Here is a 24797-nt window from a genome sequence, read left to right as displayed (position 1 = left end):
TCCCAGGAGCGGCGGGCCCCGAGCCTGAGACCTGAGGCTGGAGGCTACACCTCAATGGTGGGGGGTGGGGGGGAAAGGGTTGAAGGCGGAGTGGGGGGTTGGGGGGAGTAGGGATGGAGAAAGGGGAGTGTCTCTAAGAGGGAAGGAGAGTAGGGGGTATGACCCAGAGGACGGAGAGCCCGAGGAGCTATGTTCAGATTCTCGAGGAGTAGTAGCCTTTGTCCATTTGGTCAATTCTCTTCACCTTTATGAGCCTCAATTTCCTAATATGAAAAATGGAAGTTTTGGAATCCAAATCGCTTCCAACTCCTTTGACTTTGAGTAAGACAAGCCCCCTTCAGTTCCTTCCTTGAGGGGGTTGGACGAGGGTGACTCCCCCCAGTGCCCCCTCACCGCTCCCACCCACTTGGGGAACCCAGTTGCCAAGTTTTCCATTCAGCCCTCTTAACTCCAAGTCAAGCCAAGTCATACTGCTGCTTCAATAACACGCAGGACTTGTGCCCAGCAGTGCCTGGACAAAGGCCTAACCTGAAGCCAAGCCTTGTCCTGGAGGAACTTGCATTCTCCGGGGGTGGTGTGTGGGTGTGTGTGGAGGAGAGATGCTTGCTGACTACAGTGATAACTAAAATACATGATAATTACATAAATATAAGATGATTAGAGAAGGGAGTGAATGCTGACCATTGGGAAAGGCTTTCAGTTTCCATTGGAAATGAGTGGCCAGGCCAAACCTCCAAGGAAGGTGGAGAACCCAAGAGGCAGAAGATCATAGAATCCTGGACTTGGAGCTGGAAAGGAAACTAGAGGTTATTGATTATATCCCCCTCATTTTACAAATGAGGAAACTGAGGTACACAGCTCTAAATCACTTGCACAAGGTCACAGTGACTGAAAATTAGGATTCAAAGTTGGGTTTTTGTGATTACAACTCCAGGGTTTCATCCACTCGCCACAAGATGTAGCTGCCACTAGATAAGGCTGGAATACATCTCTAGAATGGAGAAGGGAGGAACACTACACTTACATGACCATCAACCTATTTCAGACCTTCAAAACTACTATTCTTTACACTAGCAATTTCAAAGTATAGTTATGAACCTTATGACCCTATAAGGGAGTCCTATTTGATTTGGAAAACTAGTTGTGGTATAAGGGAAGGCCTTGAATGCCAGGCTAAGATTGGCAGTCATTTATGTAGATAGCACTGAACTTGGAGTTTGTGAGCCTCTCTTTAGTCATCTGTAAAATGGGAATAATCCTAGTATCTGGCTCCTTGGGTTGCTGTGACGATAAAATGAAGTAAAAGCAAAGAGCTCTTTAGATCTTGATGTTGACAGAATGCTTTCCTTAGGCCAGTCCAGTGTGACAGCACAGGTAAGCTCATAGAGGATAATGGAGCTACTGAAAATCACCCAGCTTATAAGTGCCCCAATTGGGACTTAATCTAGTTCTCGCCCTTTATGCCAAGGGCTTTTTTCTCTGGTTATGCCTAATTCAATAAACGTTGATTAGACACCACGATGAAAACGGCACAATTCCTGACTTAAGGAGCATATCTAATACTTAGGATCATGAATAATGGTATGTTATCTCATCAAATGAGATAGTATATATACTTGGATATATACAAGTTAGGGAGAGATAATACAAGTTAGGGAGTAATAGAGGCAAAAGGGAGTCCTAGCTAAAGTCCTCCAGAAATATTTGAGAAGGGAGAGAATACTTCTAGCTGGGCAGGTCAAGGGAAGTTATGCAGATAACTCTCAAGTTGGATCTTGATGGAAGAGAAGGATTTTAAAAGGCAGAGATGAAGAGAGAATGTATTCCAAGCATGAGAGACAGCCAGCTTGACAGCCTGAGCATAGAATATGAAATCAGGGAACAGTGAGTTCATTGGCCGAAATGAAGAATTCATGGAGTTGAATAATGCCAAATTAGCCTGGAAAGGTACACAGAGTCAGATTGTGTAAGAATTTGAAATTTCAAGATGAAAAGTTTTCATTTTATCCACAAAGCAATAAGAAGTCACTGATAATTTTTGAGCTAAGGAGTGATATAGTTAGACCTGTGCTTTTTATATTTTTGATAGCTTTGTGGAGAATAGTATGGGGGCAGGAAGACTATTTAGAACTATTAAAAAAAAATTTTTTTTAAACCCTTACCTTCCATCTTGGAGTCAATACTGGGTATTGGCTCCAAGGCAGAAGAGTAAGGGTAGGCAATGGGGGTCAAGTGACTTGCCCAGGGTCACAGCTGGAAAGTGTCTGAGGCTAGATTTGAACCTAGGACCTCCCGTCTCTAGGCCAGACTCTCAATCCACTGAGCTACCCAGCTGCCCCCTTATAGAACTATTAAAATTATCTGAGAGAGATGGCAAAAACCTAAATTCAGGTAGTGGCTCTGTGTGGAGAGAAAGCTGTGGTTGGGAGAGGATGAGAAATGGTAGTAGAGGTAGCATCAATAGCACTTGGGAGCTTCTTGGATATAGGCAAACAAGAAAGGAGAACAAAGTATATATTGAAATTGAATCTTGATGTATAGGAGAATGATGCCATCAACAGAAAGAGGATCATTGTGAAGAGAGCCTTTGAGAAACTCTCAGGGTGGGAAATGTGATGTTCTCTACAGTGCTTAAAGGTTCTAAAAAAGAAATGCTTCAGGTTCTGTACAAGTCCTCACAGAAATCATACTTTTGTGACAAGGTTGAATATCAGATAAACTCTATCATGTGGCTCCTATACTTTCCTCAGAAGCAGTGTTTTGTGATCGTTTCCCGTCCATAATTTCCCATGCTTCATCTCATACTTGCACCAACCCCACTTTGGCCTATATAGGAAGCATTATTGCTCTTCTAATGATAATTGGTAATATTTTATTTTGGTTTCTTTACTCCGCCAATAGCAACATCATTCCTAAAAAGCAGTAAAAGCCAGCTAGGGAATTTCATCATTGCCTTTCTTCCTTGGAAAAAAAACCCAAAAAACAGTGGGAAGCTTAAATTTCAGGGAACTCTCCTGTTCCTTGTCTCTATGCTATGGTAAAACAGAACAACAGAGTGGGTACCTGTTCTTTTGTTCAACATTCTTCTACCTTATATCTTACTTTTCCTTCATTTGAGGCCCTCCCCTCTCTTGTTCCACAATGGCCTTCAGAAACTCTAGCCTGACATCTGGGTTCCTTCTCCTTTTGCTTAGGCTCCCAACAAAAGCTGAAGTGATTTGTTCAAGGACATATTGCTAGTCACTACCAAAACAGAGAATAGAAGTTGGGCCTTTCCACCCTGGATTTGGCACAGTTTTACTGCCTCATTGTAACTCTCCAATCCAGTCTAGCAAACATTTAAGGCTAATGAGAACAGAGTAAAGAGGTACCATCACTTTATCACATAATAGCATTAGCTTTTTTGGCTGCCATATCACACACACAGTGGACTCAAAGTGCAACCCACTAACCCCCAGGTCTTTTTCAGAGAAAATATTGTCTGTCCAAGCTTTTCTCCATCCTGTATTTGTAAAGTTGCCTTTTGTTGCCTTTTTTGAACTCAAATGTTAGACTTTATATCTATTCTTCTTTGAGGGATTTTGACTCTGTCAGAAACACATCATATAAATATACTGAACATCCCTCCTTGGTATCTCTCCCTTTTGCTGGTAATGGAACAACAGATGTTTTAACTTGAGATACTTCCAAAATTCACCCTTGCTGAGGTCAAGTATTCACTAGACCAAACAAATATTTAAAAACAATTGAAAATACAACCAGGCTCTTCCCTTCAAATATTTTGTTTCCAGAGTTTGTAAATTGACTGTTTGGAACTCAAAATGTGTTTTTCTATGGAAATTATGGTCAGGTTTCCATGTCAGCCCACAAGAAATTTTAAAAATCCATAATTGAGGTTCAAGTTCTGCTTCTGACATATACTAGGTCTCTGGCCAGAGGCAGGTTATTTAAACTCTTAGCACTCCAGGCAACTTTAAGACTGTAAGTTATAGATGAGCTGGAGGAAGCTTCCTTCTTCTAGGCATTCCTAAGATTAATACGCCCAAAGTTAAAATAATATAGACAGTGCTTCTGAACCTCATGTCCTCTTGGGATCCCGGTACCTTTTTGGCTCTGAAACATCCTTGAGCTTTATGCCTTCCTGATCCCTAAAAGAATTAGGCCAGGGAGGAGAGGCTGGGTAAAGATTCCAGCAGTTGGACTATTCCCAGGCATTTTATTTTATTTTATTTTTAAACCCTTACCTTCTGTCAGAATCAACAGTAAGTATCAATTCCAAGGCACAAGAGTAGTAAGGGTTAGGCAATTGGAATTATGACTTGCACAGGGTCACGCAGCTAGGAAGTGTCTCAGATCTGATTTAAGCCCAGTTTCTCCCTCTCCAGGCCTGATTCTATTCACTGAGCCACCTAGCTGCCCTTCCCATGGCATTTTAGAAGGAAAGAATCACACGTGTATCATCAGCAACAAGGAAGGAAAGAAGGACATTAAAGGATATCCTTGGTATTTTTTATAGCAAAAATAGATAGTAAAGGCCTCAGAAAGACTGGAGAGTGTATCAACATCAAGAAGTTAGTCAGGGAGAAATGGAAGAAGCCATTGGTAATGACTGGCTGTGGCCAAAGGGGAAGAGATGACAGAAACATTCCTATGTGTGCATCCTTACCCAGTCTAGCACTTACGAGTTACTAACTACGTGTTAAGACTAATAAAAATAGAGCTTGTGTTTAATTCAGTTGAATTTCCACACTATTTTTTTGAGGGTGATTAAAAACCATTAATAGGGGGAAGAAAGAAAACATTTTAATGGAGAAGGAATAAAGGGGCTGAAGTGAAGGGGGGAAGACTGGGTAATGAAGCATTCTAATAGCATGTGCTTATAAGGGTGCTGTCATTATCTCTTTTAGAATCATTATTGCCATCTGAAGAATGACTTCCACTCAGCAGAGATTTGGAATTTATTCCTCATTTCTGAAAGGGCTGCTAAATGTACAGGCACATGCAGGTATTTGGGAAAGTAAACTAAATCCAGGATGGATCAGATGCATTTACAGTGCCACAGGGAAGTGGACCAGAGATTACACTTTGCAGACCAGAAAGGAAGTTGAAAGATGGTGGCATCAACGACTAAAGGATGAGTTTTTTAAAATGTCAGAAGCGGACGTGAGTATTCTGGGAAACTTGAAAACATGTCTATGTGTATTCATGTTTTAATACATCACACCATTGTTTTTAGTGCTTATGTAAGACCTAGTGTAGAGGAAATAATAATTAGTGTGTAATGAGGATTTGTTCTCCAGGTCTCCAAATCCCAGCTTCTCATGTTCCCTCTCACATTACGTGCTAACATAGGGAGAATATAAGTTTGTGTGTGACCCCACCCCTTTCTTGCTTCTCCCCTGATCTCTCTGGGAAAGTGGGCTTTATGCCAGGCGGGAGAATCTACACACATGGGTTTACTTTTTGTTAAATAATTAGGTTTGAACTTCCATTTCTTTTAATTTAATTTTCTTTCTACTTTAAGTGATTATGAATAAACTTTATAAATATATACTTGGAGTTATTATTATTAATTTAAATTTTACAGTATCTATCATCTATATAGTGCTTTAAGGTTTGCAAAATGCTTTATAGACATTTCATTTTATCTTCACAGTAACTCTAGGGAGTAAAATGTTAACCCCATTTTGCAGCAGAAACTGAGGCAGACAGAAATCAAATCAGTCAGTTAATCAATAGTCAGTCACCAAAATTTTAAGCTTCTCCTATGTGCCAGGCTCTGTGCTAAGCACAATTAAGTGACTTGCCCAGGTTTCTACAGCTAGTGTCTACCTGACAGAAGGGCCAGCATTCTGTGACTTTAAAGGCTCTCATATAGCCCTTTATGATAGACAGAGGGCAGGGATCAAACCTGTGTTTAAGGCTCTTTGTTTCCTAGTGAGAGAGAGTTGGGCCTGGAATCAGGTATGAGTTTGAAGCTCAGTTCTGCTCTCTGTTTAACTTTTATGAACTTGGCCAACTTTACTTCTTGAGGCTTCAGCTTTCTCCTCTCTAACAGAAGAAGTTTGACTCAAAGATCTGAAATCTCTTCTACAGCTCCACACCCCCTGGGTGGGTGGGGGTGAGGAGAGAAGAAAGTGTTATCCACCTGATGTTATAACTGAAAATGAGCTACAACACACAAGGGACACATGGAGTACTGGGAAGGTGGACTGAAACCACTTTGTAAAGAAGAGACTAAAGATTTCCTAATTTCAAGTTGATGGCTTCCCTTTTATTTTTTATTTAAAAACAGCAACAACAACAACAAAAAAACTTAGTAATAATATTTGGTCAGACAAATGATAAGATACCAGATACTTAAGTCATTTCTTGAACTGAACTACCAAGCATTTAAACTACTGCAGAGAACACAACTCTGATGGATTGGTTATGTTGTTCAAATGCCAAACGCATGTTTACCTACAAGGCAGTCACTCACACAGAAGTCAGAAAAGGTGATACAAGGACACTGTCTAGCTCTCTGTGAAGAACTTTGGTATTGTCAGACCCGGGAGATACTGACACAAGGACCATCCTGCATGACATGTCCGCATCAAAACAGGATCCCAGGAGCTCAGAAGAAACATGAAATGCTCATGTTTAGAGAAATCTTCATCTCAAATGCTCAGACTGACTTTGAACCCCACCTGTGGTAGAGCCTTCTGAGTTCATATTGGTCTGGTCAGCCATAGTTGGACACATTGTCTCTAACGTAGTGATGTCATTTTGGTCCTCCTCAAGTACAAGGGACAACAGTGAATGAAAGCTATTCTGTTGGGCTCTTAGAAAACCAAATGAATCTTACTACATACCTACAGTACTCAGAGAAGCAGGGACTTGGGGATTTCTCTTAAAATCTGCCCAAAAATATTTAGAATACATTTATAAAAATAATCCCCTGTAGACCTTAAGAAAGCTTTTTTTTTAAGAGCTTATATTTTTGCCTTTTACATAACTGAACATTTTGCTTTTAGTCATATTTCTTTCCAGTCAATTATAGTACAAAATCCTATAGTTATTCTGTCCTAATTTACTGTCCCAGGAGATGGAAGTCATTAAAGTATCACAGAAAAAAATAATTTAATTCACACAGAAAAGTATGAGGCAGAAATGAACACAAATCTTGAGTAACTTTTTTTTAAAAACCCTTTCTAATACTGTGTATTGGGTCCAAGGCAGAAGAGTAGTAAGAGCTAGGCAATGGAGGTTAATTGATTTGTCCAGAGTCACACAGCCAGGAAGTGTCTGAGGCCTCATTTGAACCCAACACTTCCCATCTCTAGGTCAGGCTCTTAGTCCACCGTATACCACCTAGCTGCCTCCTTGAATACTTTTTAAAAAGAAAAATTGTAACTATTAAAGGTTGTTGGTTTTTGTTTTTTTTTTAAGCCACCACTTCTATGTGGCTCTTAGCATGTTTAGGCATTATCAATTAAAAGAAAAGGGAACTTTGGAAGAGCAGATACTTAAAGTTGTACAGAGACAGATTGCTAAAAGCATGTAGAAAATATGATCAAAATAAAATGTTTTTTAAACAGTAGAATAGTATTGATTTTATGTGAAAATAAACAGTATTCAAAAGCCACAAATAATAATAGTAAATAGTATTTATATAGTGCTGTAAGATTTGCACAGTTTTTTACAAATAGTATCTCATTTGATCCTCACCCAATTTTACAGTTGGGGAAACTGAGGTAGATAATGATGAAGTTATTTGCCCAAGCTACCTGAGATTGGATTTTTGCTCAGGTCTTCCTGACTTCCAAGTTTTGTGCTCTAACGACTGTACCATGTGGCTGTTCAGATCACTTCCTGGGTTTTCACATTTTTCTCTTCTCCAGCCTCAAACCACAAGCTCTTTTCCCTTTTCAAATAAAGTAAGTTTCATTACAGCTCACTTTACCTTGCATTGGTTCATATCCATCTCCTCAAGTTTTTCTGCCATCCTTTTTGTCATATCTAATTTTCCATTGCATAGATACACTATCATTTTTTTCCATCATTCCCTCCCCCCAGTTGATTGATATTTCCTTTGTTTCCAATTCTTTGCTACAAGGAAAATAGCTGCTGTGAATATTTCTGTGCCATATCATACTCAATAGTAACTCAGTGACTTGTTGACTTCTCTCCTAGAAATCAAAGCCCAAATTTTATGTGCTCTCCATGTTCCCTTATCCTTCGGGGAAGCTTCATATGGGCCATGTTCGTGTCTACACAATCAGTGACGTTATGACAAGATTTCAGAAAATGAGAGGGATGCAGGTAAGGCAAAATGTTTATCAAAACTGTCCTACCTCTCAGAGCAAACCCAGATGGAAAGATTCATTATGGAGGAAAATGCAACATGGAAGATGATTGCAAAGATGCATTTCCTCACAGACAAAGAGTAAATGATGCTCTAAGATAAAAGACAACCAGATTAGGAGAGGTTTGAGGATCTGACTAAGAAGCTCATTTTTTGCTTTGATGCACCTAAGTCCTGCCTTGGCTCTTCATTATCGCTCTCTCAAAGATGAAAGAGAGCTTGGAAGAAAAGAAAGATCATTGGGTCTGACTGAGATCACTGAGGATTATTTTTCAAACATGGGTTGGATGGAGCCACAGAGGTATAGAAAATCAGATTGCAGAAAAGGATTGAAATGAGGAGAATCAGAGGGTGCCCTCATGTGGAAGGTTCAAACTCTGGTGGCAATTTTCAGACATTGGTATCTCATTTGCTGCCTGAGAATGAGTAGGTCACCATGACAATGGCATTTCTGCTTCTTCCCTGGCTATTTCTTAGTAGAACCTAGTAACCTTTTCTTGAAGTTGAAAGAAAAGTTTAGGTAGATGTCTGCTTGAAAGCCAGCATAAGAAAAGATCTAAAAAATAGTTGCGTGTCTTGCCAATGTTAGCATGGCATTTAGGCTACTAGTACTCAGGAGTGTAAGGGAACAGGCTCGTGGGCATTGTTATCTTCTAAGTATTGATGCCATTGTGTAAGCTTAGGTCAGGCCAGATGCTGTCACCACACAGCAAGAAAACTTGTCACTCTACTTGAGTCTCCTGTGTTCAGGAGTGGTTGTTGGTTTGCTGATTGCAGGAGACTTAGGACAAAAGGCTGAGAGCTCATGGATGGCTCTAGTCTCCCTTGTGTTTGTGAAAAGTTATGTATTCAGCTTGATAGTTCTGAAAAGGTTCCCACCTTTTAGCTATAGCTGTTTCATTGACCCTTTGTTTCAAGTTTTTGTTAAGCTTATATAGTATAGTTTTAATTGACAAAAAGGTATCTGGTGTACTTGGGTGGCATGTTACCTTTTAGGAAAATATTCCTAGTGCTTGCTTCTTCTGGATTCATTCACACTTATTTTTAATTATGATGTGGTAAGTGTTTCAATAGTCAGAAGATAGGGCCACAGTTTGCTTTACAAAGTCAAATTGGCATGAATTGTGTGGCACTTGATTCTTAAAATCCACTGTACGCTTGCATCAGAAAGCAAGAAAGTCCATTATAATGCACTTACCTGTTTCCTCATCTGTAAAGTGAGTCATAACACATTGCACACAGGAACCATCAGCTATGGGTCACATTAAGTAATGTGGGTACAATGCTTGAAAACAATAAAAGGTTATATGGAAGCTCTGTTAGCACTAACTTTGGAAATGTTCATCTAATGATTATAGCAGCAGCACCACCACTACTATCATCCCAATCAAAGATGTTTAGGTCTCACTTTTTTTTTTTTTTAAAAACCCTTACCTTCTGTCTTGGAATCAATATTCTGTATTGATTCCAAGGCAGAAGAGTGGTAAGGGATAGGCAATGGAGGTCAAGTGACTTGCCCAGGATCACACAGCTGGAAAGTGTCTGAGGTCAGATTTGAACCTAGGACCTCCCGTCTCTAGGCCTGGCTCTCAATCCACTGAGCCACCCAGCTGCCCCCGGGTCTCACTTTTTTGAATGATGCATGTCTGAAAGACATTTAACTTCCTGGCTTGTCAGAAGTTATTTTTTTCAGAGATTACTATGATATTCCAACAAGATTTGTTTGATTGTGATCTTTCTCCTGCTCATTCTAGACTATTCATGATTATTGACCAGTAGCCCGAGGTTCTAGCCTTCCTCATAGCCAAAAAAGGCTTACAAGATGATTTTTCTAGATATAGACATGGCAAATATGAAAAGACAAGGTTTTTTTTTTTTTTCCCAGTTCTTTGAAATTGTGACCTTACTGATTTTGAAGGTAGTATTCAGGCTTCCCATTCCCTCCTTGAACTCCTTTTGGCAGTGCTTTGTATTTCTGGGGTGTTTTCTGCCCCCTGACTTGGAGGAAATTGTAGGTTTCTTCATTCTTCCAGACAAACCAGGCTAGTCAGTCATCTTTGGAGTAAAACATTTCAGAGAGAGGAATCTGAGCCTTAGGTTAATGAAACCGATTCTTTGTTCCAATTACTTTCCCCTCAGTGCATGGGAGAATTTGTTTGAGATTGTAGCCATCCAACATAAGAAAGGAGCCAGCTCGGAAATAAACCTGCATGGGTTAGAACATCCTTTTTTCCTTCTCTTTCTTATGAAATAAAATAACTCAGGATATGGAAGAGCCAGAAGTTCTGAATACTTAGTTGAGATGTTAAATTAGGACTGCAGTACAGATTTTTTATGATGTGGGACAAGAATTACTTTAAAAAATTTTTCTGCCTGTCCATTCTCATGCTGATATTATTAAGCTTCAAGGACCTGGGCTGGTTTGTTAATAGCTAGAAGGATGAAAGGCAAAGGTATCTTTTACTCCAAGACTTTTCTTTTGGAACTTAGATGAATCATATTTGACATTAAAAAAAAAATTTCAACATGGAAATTATTTACAAGTTAGGTAGAATTAGATTCTGGAATAAGATGATCACTGCTCCTTCTTTTTAGGGTTTCCCCCCCAATGTGATGGCAGTATTTGATGTCAATTATGTTTTGGGGGTATTTGCCTTTTCTGATAGGGGGTAAAATGGGAAGATTTATGGCAGTGGCAATTGTATAACTCTTGGTGTTTGACTTCTTTGCTACCAACAAGAGTGAATTGGGAACTGGGGTAGTAGATGGGAAGTGAATCCTACTTGTTTTCCTTTAAAATGCTTTTGGGAAAGGGAATTCCAGAACCAGGAGTAACTTAGCAAAAACTAAACTTACCCTTCTTATTCCTCCCTGTTGTGATTTCATCCTATAACACCTCAGATGCTTTTTCCTTCTTTGTCTCCATAGTGATATCTTCCTTTTTTCCTTCCAATCAGCCAAAGTCAATACATAGATATGCTTACCATATCTATGAGTATATTATGAGTTACCAGATTGCTGTCTTCCACCAATCTAGATATCTCTTCTAAATAGCTAGATATCTACTAGTCTTCTAAGTCACATCCTAAATGGAAAAAGGAAATTAGGGACAATAGAAACCAATGTTAAAAGATTCATGTGCCATTGAAAAGTAAAGAATCCCATATATGTTTTATTAAGGTAAAGCATTGGGGTTTAAGGGAATCTTGCTGCCACTGACAGAAACTGCATGGATGACACTTTGATTTGGTTACTGTTGGGAGTGATTTTGTGGGGAAATTCTTCAGACTTTGGCTTTAGGCTGATGTTTATCTTGCAGCTGTTTTCATCAGACAATTAATGACATAAAAGTAATGATACATAAGTAGAAGAATTGTTACCGTTATTCCTACGCTAGGGATATGGGAAGTAGAAATAGGAATGGCTTATAGAAATGTGGTGGATCCTAAGGTTTTTTAAATATCCTTTCCAAGTTGTCCACATCTCTAAAATCTGTAGTGGTTCTTTATTGCCTATATGATCCTAGTCCACATTTCTTATCTTGACTTTCAAAGTCTGCTGTATTCTGTTCTCTGGCTTAAATACCAGCCAAAGGAATCTGAAGTTTTTGAGCAGAGGAGTGACATGACCAGATCTTTGTATAAAGGAATCCAGTTTTAAAGCTGTATGTAGGAGTCACTGGAGAAAGGTAGTGAAAGTCAGGATTGAAAAACCTCTTTGGAGGTTTCTGCAGTAGTCTAAGCAAGTGAGTTCTGGTCATTGGGTGATTGATAGCAATGAGAATTCACTGAGAAGTAGGAAGGGATGCAATAGATATTTTGAAGGAAGGATTAATAGGTCTTGGCAACTGATTAGATATACAAAAGAGAAAGAAGAATTAAAGAAAACATCAAGTTTCATGCTTAGGAAACAAAGGCCAGCAGAAATGGTGAAGTCACAGGGGAACTCAATATGTACAAAATACAAAAGTTTTATTTATGTATTAGTTTGAGTGCCAGTAGGTCATCCAGTATAATAAATTCATCAGTAAGCAATTATTAAGTGCTTACTATATATCAGGCACCATGCTAAGCACTGAGGATACAAAGGCAAGAGTGAATAGTCTCTGTTCTCAAGCAGCTTATATTTTAATTGAGAAAATGAGACATCATGTACATAAAAAGGTATATATACATACACAAGATACCTACAGAGGAAGTGTATTATACCTTGTTAATGTGTCTCATATATGCCCCTTCTCTCCTCTGATAATGCTATCACCCACATGTGGACTGTTGCAATAGCCTGCTAGTGGGTCTTCCTGTCTTAAGTCCTCCCTCTCCCTCCCATTCCATCCTTCTCTTAGTTATCTCATTGATCTTCCTAAAGCCCAGGTCCGACCGTGTCATCATCATACTGAGTAAATTCCAGTGGCTCCCTGGAGCCACCAAGATCAAATACAAAATGCTCTACTTGACTTCTAAAGCTTTTCATAATGTGGCTACCTCTTCTGCCAATATTCTTATATCCTACTTCCCTCCCCTTGCCCCCAAGTTCTCTTTGATCCAGTGACTCTGCCCTCCTGGCTGTTCTTTGAAAAAGTCTCTCCATCTCCTCACTCTGGGCATTTTCACTAGCTATCCTTTTCTGAAATTCTCTCATGCTTCATCTCTACCTTTTGACTTTTCTCTCTTTCTTCCAAGTTCCAGCTAAATCCCATCTTCTACAAGTAACCTTTCTTAGTTCCTCTTAATGTCAGTACCTTCCCTCTATAGGTTATTACCCACTTATCATGTATATAGCTTATTTCCTTTTCTTTCTTTTTTTTTTTTTTTTAATAAACCCTTACCTTCTGTCTTGGAGTCAATACTGTGTATTGGCTCCAAGGCAGAAGAGTGGTAAGGGTAGGCAATGGGGGTCAAGTGACTAGCCCAGGGTCACATAGCTGGGAAGTGTCTGAGGCCAGATTTGAACCTAGGACCTCCTTTTTCTAGGCCTGGCTCTCAATCCACTGAGCTACCCAGGTGCCCCCCTCCTTTGCTTTTTCCATATTGTTACCCACATTAGATCGTGACCTTTGGGGCAGTGAATTTTTTTTTTAACTTTCTTTGCATCCCCAGCACTTAGCATAGTGCTGGTTACATGGTAAGTGATTAATAAATGCTTGTTGACACTCAGGCAGGCCGATAGAAGAAGATTGCCTCACTGGAAAAGATACTAGTAGCTGTGAGATTTAGGATAGGAACGACTTCCATAGTAGGTGGCCCTTGAGTGAAATTTGGAAAGAAGCTGAGGATTCTAGGAAGGAGAGGAGAGATTTCCAGGCATGGAACTATAGCAGCAGGTGTGTAGAGGTGTAGAGACAGAAGATGGTGCACTATGTATGAGGACCCCCATGTAGGCTAGGATGGCTGAGCCATAGAATGAGTGGAGGGGAGTAATTTGGGGGAAGACTAGAAATGTAGGACAGCGCCAGTTGTGAAGACCTTTTGTTGTGAGGAAGATTACTAAATTATTATTTATTATTATTATTTCAACAGTCCCCAGGACTTACCATAGTGGTTGGTATATATATAGAGGGCCTTTACTAAATGTACACTGATTGACTGATATGAGGTAGTTTCCTATTACTAGGAGTATTTTATCAGAACCTAACTGACCATTTGTCAGAAGTGTTTTTAAGCTGAGGCTTTCAAGTTGTAGAAGTCTAAGCTTTCTTTGTTCATACTTTTAAGAGTCTGTGATTCTTATATCCTGAGCTTTCCTTAAGCTATTTCTTCCTCTCCAAAGGTGGATTCTAATTCCTCTTTGTCTGTGCTATTTGAGTAGCCTGAGAGTTAATACTTTTTCTTTTTGGCTTCAACTAAAAACCCCAAAAATGAATAAGTACCCTTCGTAAACAGAGATGTTTCGCTTCTCTATATGATGGATATAGAAAAAGCAGAAAAGGACAGTACCTAACAGAATGCTAATGGTCAGAATTGTTTCAGAGAGATGCTGAAAAAAGTACCGTTAGGACAGAATCACATAAACAAAACAAAATCTTAATTGAATATCCCATTTCTGTTATATAACTGTGCCTTCCATGGTAACCCATGAAAAATGTAAAGGGGAATTTGAGGCTGAACTTACATGTTGCCTTTAAGGCTCTCCAAAACCACCTGATAATCCAGCTATCTCACCACTCCTGAATTTGTCAACAAAGGTAATTATTGCAAGATGATGATCATAGTCAGTGGATAGAACACTCATTGGGAGAATAATCAAGCCCTTCAAATCAGGTCTCTGTTGTGTTTTGGATTGCTTGCAGGCTGCTCCCTAGCACAGAAATCCACTTTAACACCAATGTTCTTCTCATTAGTTTATAGTTCAGGGTTATGAAATGAGAAACACCAAAGGACTATAGACTGAAAGTATGAATACTTCCATAAAAGAGCCATAGGTTCCTGGATATAGCACACAGCACAAAAATCAAAATCACTGTATCTTAACAGACCTCTCCTCTCAGCTCCTGTTATAAAATAAGAGGGTAAACTGGATACTATCCTAACACTAATCTTTTGACAATACTAATCCCTCAGGACTGTAGGCTGGTTAATGATTCTGGCTTGTTCTTTAGCTCCTCTGGCTTAACCTGGCCACAGCCAAAGCAGAGCAAGCAAGCTGTTGGATGATGTCTCTCAGCTCCTTCTTCTTGCCAGATGTTATGCCCTTCTACAGCCTTTAGGAACCACCCTTTCCACCCTCTTCTTCTCCTACTCACTTCCTGGATCCCTCCCAGGCCCTGGGATACCTAGATATCTAAGGATGGTTTGGATGCCTAAATGTCTAGGGACAGAAGAATCAGAGGATTCACGGTCTGGGTACAGGTCAATCAATGTCAGTGGGTTCAAACAGGAGTTCTTGCAAGACTTAGCCAAGCAAAGCCTCAGTTCCCAATAGACCAGGGACCACAGATCCAAGGTCCAGAGAAGAACGGAAAGGAAAATAAAAACCTCTTGTCAGGGGCTGCCAGGGTATTTATACCCTCCCTGGCCAACCGCTTTCTCCCCTGTCCCCATGGCCTCTGGGAACATTCTGAGGTCCAACGGTCTTCACCTGTCAACCAAGGTGGGACTCTCAGCTCCCAGAGCTTCAATATGACACTCCTCAAGGGCAAGAACTGTATTACTCTTATCTTTGGATCTTCATTTCTTAGCATAATGCCTGACACATAGTAAGATTTTCATAAAAAACTTTGGATTAATCGATTGACAGAAAATGACAATTTACCAATGTGGGAATCATTTTTAAATCAGTATCTGTCTGTAGTCATGAGATTAAATTCTTAGAATAAATCTCTAATGCAGCACCAAGGGGAAGACAGGATGAAAATGAGAAGATAGAGTATATGATTACACAACTTTAACCAAGATGTTAAAATTATTAACTCAAAAATATGGAAATGGATTATTATCACCTTTCCTGTTTATTTAACCAATGAAAAGCAATCATAGCAACAAGATCAGAAATTGTACCAGTCAGCAAATATTTGGTTTTCTTGCCAATAAAGAGACACGACAGCCAAAGGTTTAGAATATAAATTCACTTGTAAAATGCTATATTATATAATGGTGAAGAATTAGAAGCCATAGAGCTTCATGAAAAATTTAGGAGTAATAGAAGGGGAATTAAGTTTTCCAAAATTTGGCATGATTAAACCACATCATTCTAAGAACATTTTAAAATGAAACTGGTTAAAAAAAAAAGATGAATCCATTAATATTTCTCTAATCTATTTTCTTTATCATTAATAGTAGTCCCATCACACATTAACATCTTAGTACTTGATAATGAAGAAGTGAACATCACAGAATCTCAAAACTGGAAATTACCTTAGAGGCCACCTAATTTAATCCACATTTAGTCAAGACACTGTCATAACATAGCCCCTAAAATAGTGGGGGTTTTTTGGGAGTCCTCAGTTTAGGGAATTCACTAACTCCAAAGACAGCTTTTCTCTATTTGGCACTGAAATGGTCAAAGGATATAAGCCTTGGAAGGTAGAAGAATAGTAAAGACTAGGCATTCAAGGGTTAGGTGACTTGCTCAAGGTCACACATCTAGGAGGTTTCTTGACAAGATTTGAACCCATGTAAAGATCCTGAGGGAACCTGTAAATGGTTATTATACAGACCCCAGGAATCCTATGGATGGAGGTGGGAAATGATGGGAGGTATTGATGAAACTTCCTATGTGAATGCCAAGATAGGTTTACTTAGAGGCTGCTTCTGTGATCTTACTGTTGCCTGTAAACTGTATGGAATCTGCTAATATGAAGGAGCAGTTCACTGGTTCCCACCCATTGTCATTAACTAATGAGGGAGTGATTGTTTCCCTCAGTTAATAATCCAATTAAATAATGTCTTTGAGGATGATAACCTTTGATCTCTATCTCTGACTGCAATTTGATGGATTCACTCAGAAGATCAGTGATTGTGAACTTCACCAGTTGCCAGGTGGATCGCTAACTGACAACTTCCTGGAACTCTGAAAATAAACCAGGTCTGTGGTGGTTTTCTTATAATAACTATTTAATAGTAACTGATAAGGTAAAGGAAAGGATTGGGAAGAATTGTGAAGGAGAGAGGGATAATGAGGATCCTAAACCTTATCTAAATGTGTTGGTTATAAAGCAGCTGATATCTTGAAGCCTGTTTGGCCAGTCCTCTGGCCAGGCCAGTGGCCTGACTCTAAAAGCTTGAAGGTTTTTCTCAGTCAATGATGATTTGGTTTTTGTAGTTGATCTTCTGATTGGTATTTATGCTGGTATGATGGTGTTGAATTTACAGATGTTGTTTAATACCGATGCTGGATGTTGGTATGCACAGAATAATCTATCAGCAGTTTAGGCACCTAACCCGGCCTCCCACTAGTATCTCCAGACTGAGATCCTGATGTACTGATCTTTTCTGCTTTTATAGTCAAATCTCAACTGACTTTTGGTCTCATGCCAGCTCAAAATGCCCTTACTGCATTCTATTTTCCAGCCAAGTAACTGGCACTCATGCTTGACCAACATGGCTTCCTGCAAAAGTATTTACACTCAGGACCTCCTGTCTCCAGACCTGGTACTATCCACTACGTCACCTAGCTACTGCTTCATATAAGTATTAATAATTTTGATTTCTTAACAAACAAACAAACTGTCTGCTTATATCCTTTTTTTTTTTTAAACCCTTATCTTCTGTCTTGGAGTCAATACTGTGTATTGGCCCCAAGGCAGAAGAGTGGTAAGGGCTAGGCAATGGGGGTTAAGTGACTTGCCCAGGGTCACACAGTTGGGAAGTATCTGAGGCCAGATTTTTTTGAACCTAGAACCTCCCATCTCTAGGCCTGACTTTCAATCCACCCAGCTTGCACCCCTGCTTATATCCTTTGACCATTTTTTTAATAAATGTCTCAGTTCCCCGTATGTGTTAGAAATGAAGTCTTTTTAGCAAAGAAACTTATTACAAATTTTTTTCCAGTTTTCCTGTTTTCCTCCTAATTTTGGCTGCCTTCATTTTGTTTATGCAAAATCTTTTTAGTTTCATGTAATGCAAATGATCTATTTTGCCGGCCATAATTCCTATTTGATCATAAATTCTTCTCTTATCCATAGAATCAGATCTGTTCTTAGGCAGAATTTCTTCAACAGTCATGTGAAGGACAGAGAGGAGTAGGGAGAGACTTGAGGTAAGGAGTCTGATTAGGCAGCCACTGCAACAGTCTTCTTGAGATGAGAGAACTAATGGGAAGGCTCTGTGAGTAGAAAGAAGGGAGACAGATTTGGGAGGTAGCTTAGAGGCCAAAAAAGCAAAATTTGGCAACTCATTGGATGCGACTTAAGGGAGAGTGTGAGGTCAAAGATGACATTAAGGTTATGAACCTGAGAACCTGGAAGAATGGGGTTCCTTTGACAGAAATAGAAGGTTTGGGGAGAAAGATAATAAGTCCTGTTGGGAAATGGTGAGTTTGGATGTCTCTGGCTCTTTCATATTAAAATATCCAATAGGCAGGAGGCAATGTAGAATGGAAGCTCAGAGAAGAGACTGGGTCTGGGCATATATAGATCTCATGTCATCTGCATAGAAATGATCATTAAATCTAGGGGAATAGATGAAATCACCAGAAATGTAGAGATAAACAAGGAAGGGCCCCAGAGCAGAGAGGACTGAATTCCAGTTGGGATATTAGGCAGAGCTTTCAGGTATCCCAAGCAGCCCCAATACAGAAATCATTCATTCTAAATGTGATGGTCTGTGTGCACAAACAACACCATCTCCAAAGAGTCAAACTTATGGGTGAACTGAACTAAGAAGGAATGAGGGAGCCATGGTGGGCAGAGTAGGCGATCACCTGTGCTCAGAAGTGGCCTCAAAGATAGTCAACCAAGAGCTGGGATTTGAAAGGAGGGTGGCTTGGCCCGGTAGTGATTGGGAGAGTTAGATTCTGCTCGAGGGGCTGCTTCCCACTGAGAGTCCCTCCTTATCACTGTTAGTGTTCTTTTCTTCCTGAAGTGTGTTGGTGTTGGACCCTGCCCAGCACTAGCCTTCCCTGGTGTGGAGGATATGCTTCATAGTATTTGTCAGATTGAACCAAATGGAATTCAGAGACCTAGGGAAGACCTTCAGCATGTTGGGTGTATCTTCCGTGGAGGATTGACGGTAGAGGGAGGAAATGGAGGAGAGAGGGGATTCACAGACAAGCCCAATCTCAATAAAATCAGAAGCAAGGCCCTCTACTGAAGTGGAGAAGAATGGGGGGCCAGGGGTGAGAGATGGGAGAGAATAATAGAGGAGGCTTGGGAGAAGAGATTTGGAATGGCTGTGGGTAATCTAGCAGTCAATCAGGGAAAAATAAAAGTCAGATTGACCATCTTGCCATTTTACGTACAATGCATTCCATCTCCAGTCACCATATCTTTGCACAGACTGTTTCTCATGGCTGGAATGCACTTCCTCCTAACCTCTGCCTCTTAGAAAATTTAGTTTCCTTTATAGTTCAGCCTCATAAGACCTTTTCTGGTGTTACCCCTCCCCACTACCCAGCCATCAGTGCCTCCCACAAAACACATTGTATTTATTTTGTATATTCTTAGACATACACACAGAGGTTTCTAGATGGCTTGGTGAATACAAAGCTGGGTTTGGAGTCAGGGAGACCAGCCTCCAATATTCACTGTGTGACTCTGGTCGATTCTATTTGCCTTGATCTGTGGCAAGCTCTTTGCCAAAAAAACTCCATGAGCAGTATGGTCCTTGGGGCCACAAACTAAAAGACAAAAGAAAGGTACATGTTGTACTTTCTCCCCTCTAAGCCCCTTGAGAGCAAGGCCCATCACTTGCTTCAGTGGTGTTTGGCCACACCACAGAAGGGGAGACTCAATGCAGGGGGGCACAAGAGGCCTACAGAATCCTGCCTAATTTCTTCACATTTGACCTTTAATCTTGGCTGTTTTTAAAGAACATCTTTCCACCCCAATCAGTAGCTTATTTTCCTTTGTTCTTTCTGGGAAGAGCTTCAGATGTGGTCAGAGTAACTGAATTTGAATATTGGCCTTGGTACCTCTTAACTTGCTACTGGAGTGATCTTGGGCAAAACTCATTGACTCTGTTGGGTCCTGAGTTTTCTTGTTTGTAAAACATCTGTTCATCTGAGATTTGTCTTCTTTTTTTTTGTATGGAAGACAATCTGAGCTTTTCAAGGAAGTGGCTATTTAGCTGTCAAATTTTTGGTGACTTTTTCTGGAGGTTTGTTTGTTTTTTTGGTTTTTTTTTTAAACCCTTGTACTTCGGTGTATTGTCTCATAGGTGGAAGATTGGTAAGGGTGGGCAATGGGGGTCAAGTGACTTGCCCAGGGTCACACAGCTGGGAAGTGGCTGAGGCTGGGTTTGAACCTAGGACCTCCTGTCTCTAGGCCTGACTCTCACTCCACTGAGCTACCCAGCTGCCCCCTGTTTTGTTTTTAATGAGGCTATTTTCCCCAAACGTCATAATCTATTTTTTAAAAGAAAAAAAAAAAGGCAATGGTTTTTTAATGCAACATGTTATGTTCATCACTATGGTTACTCCAGCAGACTACACTAGAGACTGTCATGAATATATGGAAGAAGTTTCTTTTCAATAGGATTGCATACTAGGATCAGAATTTCAATGTTAACTACATTCTTGCTTTTTAGTTTTCTGTTTTAAAGATTTCCTTTCTTGTGAATATAATTTAGAATACATAAATAGGCACAATTAGATATGCTCATTATTGAAATTAGAGTTTAATTGCTTCCAGTCTTTACAAAAATTTATAGTGGCCCTGGAGATCTAATTCAACTCACCCCAGTTCAATGTGCTCTTGTCTTCCTGCTGTAAAGCTCTACTAGAAAGAATCAGGATCGGGGCAGCTAAGTAGCTTAGTAGACTGAGAGCCAGGGCTAGAAACAGGAAGGGTCTGAATCCAGATTTGAACCCTGGACAAGACACTTAACCCTCTACTCTTACTACCACCTACTCTTACCACTCTTCTGCCTTGGAACCAATGCACAATATTGATTCTAAGATGAAAGGTTAAGGATTTAAAAAAAAGAATCAGGATTAGTGTTAATGGAAAAGTGGAAAAGAATAGAAAAATTTAATAAATAACATTAAAGGTGATGGGCAGCTAGGTAATGCAATAAATATCTTTATTTATTTTTTTTAAACCCTTGTACTTTGGTGTATTGTCTCATAGGTGGAAGATTGGTAAGGGTGGGCAATGGGGGTCAAGTGACTTGCCCAGGGTCACACAACTGGGAAGTGGCTGAGGCTGGGTCCGAACCTAGGACCTTCTGTCTCTAGGCCTGGCTCTCACTCCACTGAGCTACCCAGCTGCCGTAATGCAATAAATAGAGTGCTGAGTCTGAAGTCAAGAAGATTCATCTTCCTGGCCTTAAATGCTTACTAGCTATATCTCCCTGGGGAAGTCACTTCTCCCTGTTTACCTTAGTTTTCTCATCTGTAAAATGAGCCAGAGAAGGAAATTGCAAACCATTCTAGTATCTTTGCCAAGAAAACCTCAAACGGAGTCACAAAGAGTTGGACATGCCTGAAAAAACTGAGCATCAGCAACAAAAGAGATGACAAGAACAAAATATAAATGTATAATTGTATAAAAATTTTCTTTATATCCTTTATAAACATAACTGCCTTGAAGTTGCTTTTTATAAATTAAATTTTATTTGGGACAGCTTAATGCAGTGATTAATGCAGTGATTCTCAAAGTGGGTGCCACCACCCCCCTGGTGGATGCTGCAGCAATCCAGTGGGGCGGTGATGGCCACAGGTGCATTTATCTTTCCTATTAATTGCTATTAAAATTTAAAAAAAATTAATTTCCAGGGGGCTAAGTAACATTTTTTCTGGAAAGGGGGCGGTAGGCCAAAAAAGTTTGGGAACCATTGAGTTAGTGGCTAGAGAGCTAGGCTTGGAGATGGGAGGTCCTTGGTTCAATTTGGCCTCAGACACTTCCTAGCTATATGATCCTGGGCAAATCAGTTAACCCCAGATGCCTAGCTTACCATTCTTTTGCCTTGGAACCAATACTTAATATTGATTCTAAGACAGAAGGTAAGGGTTTAAATTTTTTTTTTTTTAATTAACAGAAATCAGCTTTTTCTCCCTTCTACCTCCTTATCCCATTGTAAAAATCAAAACAAAAACAAATTTCTCATAACAAATAAGCATAGTCCAACAATATAAATTCCTTCATTGCCCATGGCCAAAAAATATATGTCCCAACCTGCAACATGAAATCATCACCTCTGTCAGGATGTGGGTAGCATACTTCATCCTTGGTCCTCTGGAATCTTAGTTGATCATTGCATTGATTAGAATTCTTATGACTTCCAGTTGCTTGTTTTTGCAGTGTTGTAGTAGTATAAGTTGTTCTTGTGGCTCTATTTCCTTCACTTAGTATCAGTTTATACAAGTTTTTCCATGTCTCCTTGAAATCATCTTTTCCTCATTTCTTATAGCACAATAGGCTGCCATCACACACAAGTTGTTGTCCGCAGGAGAGTTACCTCATTCTGTCCCCTTGTTGGTCAGGATTCGTTTTGAGGTGCTATTTTAAGGTTGGTTTGAGAGGATTCTCAGTGGTTCCAGTTTTTCCCTGCTGCTATGCCTCCATCTTGGCTCCACCCCCTGCCATCACACACAAACACGATAATTTGTTCAGCCATTGCCTATCTAATGGATTTCTGTTTAGTTTCTAGCTTTTTGCCACCACAAAAAAAAAAAAGAGTTGCTACAAATGTTTTGGATTTGTTTCTTTTTTACATTTTTCCTTTACTTTGATCTCTTTAGACAGAAGCCTTTTAGCTGGATCAAAGGGCATGTTCTCTTTAGTTACTTTATATATTTAATTCCAAATTGCTTTCTGGAATGGTTGGATCCATTCTTAGTTCTACCAGCAGATCACCAATGTGCCTGTTTTTCCACAGCCCAGCCAACATTATTTTTCTTTTCTTTTTTGTTATCTGTGTCAATCTTGTGGAAGGGAAGGTAGAACCTCAGAATTGCTTTAATTTGAATTTCTCTAATTGTTCCTGATTTGGAACATTCTTTTATATGCCTAGATTTCTTCTCTTTGAGAACTACCTGTTAATATCTTTAAGCCACATATCAATTGGGAAATACTTATTATTCTTATGAATTAGTGCCATATATATGGAACTGATTTATGTTCATGTAAAGGAAATAAAGTCTTTATTAGAAAAAATTGCTGCAAAGATTTTTCCGCACAGATAATCATTTCCTTTTTTAATTTTAGCCTTATTGGATTTGTTTTTGTAAAACTCTAGGAAATATATAATCAAAATTAGCTTATTTTATTTTCAGTTATCTTTGTTTGGTCATGAACTTTGCTTCCATTCATAAATCTCATAGGTAGTTTTTTTCTTGTTATCAATTTCCTTAGGATATGACCTTTTATATCTAGGTCACATCCATTTAGGGCTTATCTTTGTATAAGGTGTAAAGTGTTGATCTAAATCTCATTTTTTTCCATACTGTAATTCTTTTTCTCAGTAGCTTTTGTTAAGTAGGCATGTCATTATCCTACTAGCTGGTGCCTTTGTTTTGTTTTATTACCAATAATATATAAATTTATATGTATACAAGTATATATAATATGTATAGCTACATATTAAACACAATAAATGCTTTTTAGCTGACTAAAAAATACAGACTACAAAGTTCTTTTGACAGTTTCACATGTAAGTTATATTAAAAGCAAAGCACCGTCACAGGCAAAATCATTGCCCCAAATTCTCTGGACAGAACCCTGTCTCATAAACAAAGTAAAAACATCAGTTATATCAGACATTTCTGTACCAAATACTCCATAATTTCCAGTCTACATGGAAGGCTAAGCTCACAAAACATGGAGATCCAGTGAAATAAAGGAAAATCACACAGAAATGGAAAAATAATTGTCAGCTTCATCATCCTCCCTGCTCATGGAACTGTCTTAAAGATGCTTTAAATGAGCCTACAGAAGATTTACTTATGCTTCAGCACTTTGATTTTTATTCGAAAATAACTGGTGCCTTTGTGATTATAGAACACTAGGCTATTAGATTTGTTTACTCCTGTATGTTGTGTACTGAATATGTTCCACTGATTGATCTCTCTATTTTTTTTTAACCAATACCAAATTGCTAGCATAGTTTGAAATCTGTTGCTACTAGACCCTGGGAGTTTCTCCCATTCCCCCTCCTTACCCCCCCCCCCCAACATATTTCTCTTGAGATCCTTTTAAAAAAATAACCCTTACCTTCTATCTTAGAATCAATACTAAGTATCAGTTCTAAGGCAGAAGACTGATGAGGGCTGGGTAATTGGGGTTAAGTGACTTGACCAGGGTCATACAACTAGGAAGTATCTGTGGCTACATTTGAACCCAGGACCTCCTATCTCTAGGTCTGACTCTATCCACTGAGTTACCTACCTTTCCTTTCCTTAAGATTCTTGACCTTTTTTGCCTAAATATAAATTTCATTATTATTTTTCTAGTTCTCTAAAATAATCCTTCAATGGATTGATTGGTATGGCATTAAATAAATTAATTTAGTTAGTATTGTCATTCTTTTTTTTTTAAACCCTTACCTTCTATCTTGGAGTCAATACTATATATTGACTCCAAGGCAGAAGAGTGGTAAGGGCTAGGCAATGGGGGTTAAATGACTTGCCCAGGGTCACACAGCTGGGAAGTGTCTGAGGCCAGATTTGAACCTAGGACCTCCTGTCTCTAGGCCTGGCTCTCAATCCACTGAGCCACCTGGCTGCCCCCAGTATTGTCATTCTTGTTATTAACCCATGAGCAATTAGTATTTTTCCAGTTACTTAGGTCTGTATTTCTGATATTATATTTATAGTTCTTGTGTCATACGATTTCATATGCTTTGAGAAAATTCTA

General features: G+C 39.3%; 1 protein-coding gene across 1 annotated transcript in view; it reads left to right on the top strand.

Moving 5' to 3' along the window:
- The first annotated feature begins 4929 nt into the window (after positions 1-4929).
- Positions 4930-24797, top strand: part of LARS2 (leucyl-tRNA synthetase 2, mitochondrial) — a 204955-nt gene continuing 185087 nt past the window's right edge. The window contains exons 1-2 of the mRNA XM_044678902.1: positions 4930-5163; positions 8176-8304. Of these exons, the coding sequence (XP_044534837.1) occupies positions 4930-5163; positions 8176-8304 (363 nt within the window). The remainder of the gene's footprint in view (positions 5164-8175; positions 8305-24797) is intronic.

The sequence above is a fragment of the Gracilinanus agilis genome, chromosome 5 (genome assembly GCF_016433145.1).
Source record: "Gracilinanus agilis isolate LMUSP501 chromosome 5, AgileGrace, whole genome shotgun sequence".
NCBI lineage: Eukaryota > Metazoa > Chordata > Mammalia > Didelphimorphia > Didelphidae > Gracilinanus > Gracilinanus agilis.
This window is presented reverse-complemented; position numbering and strand designations above follow the sequence as displayed.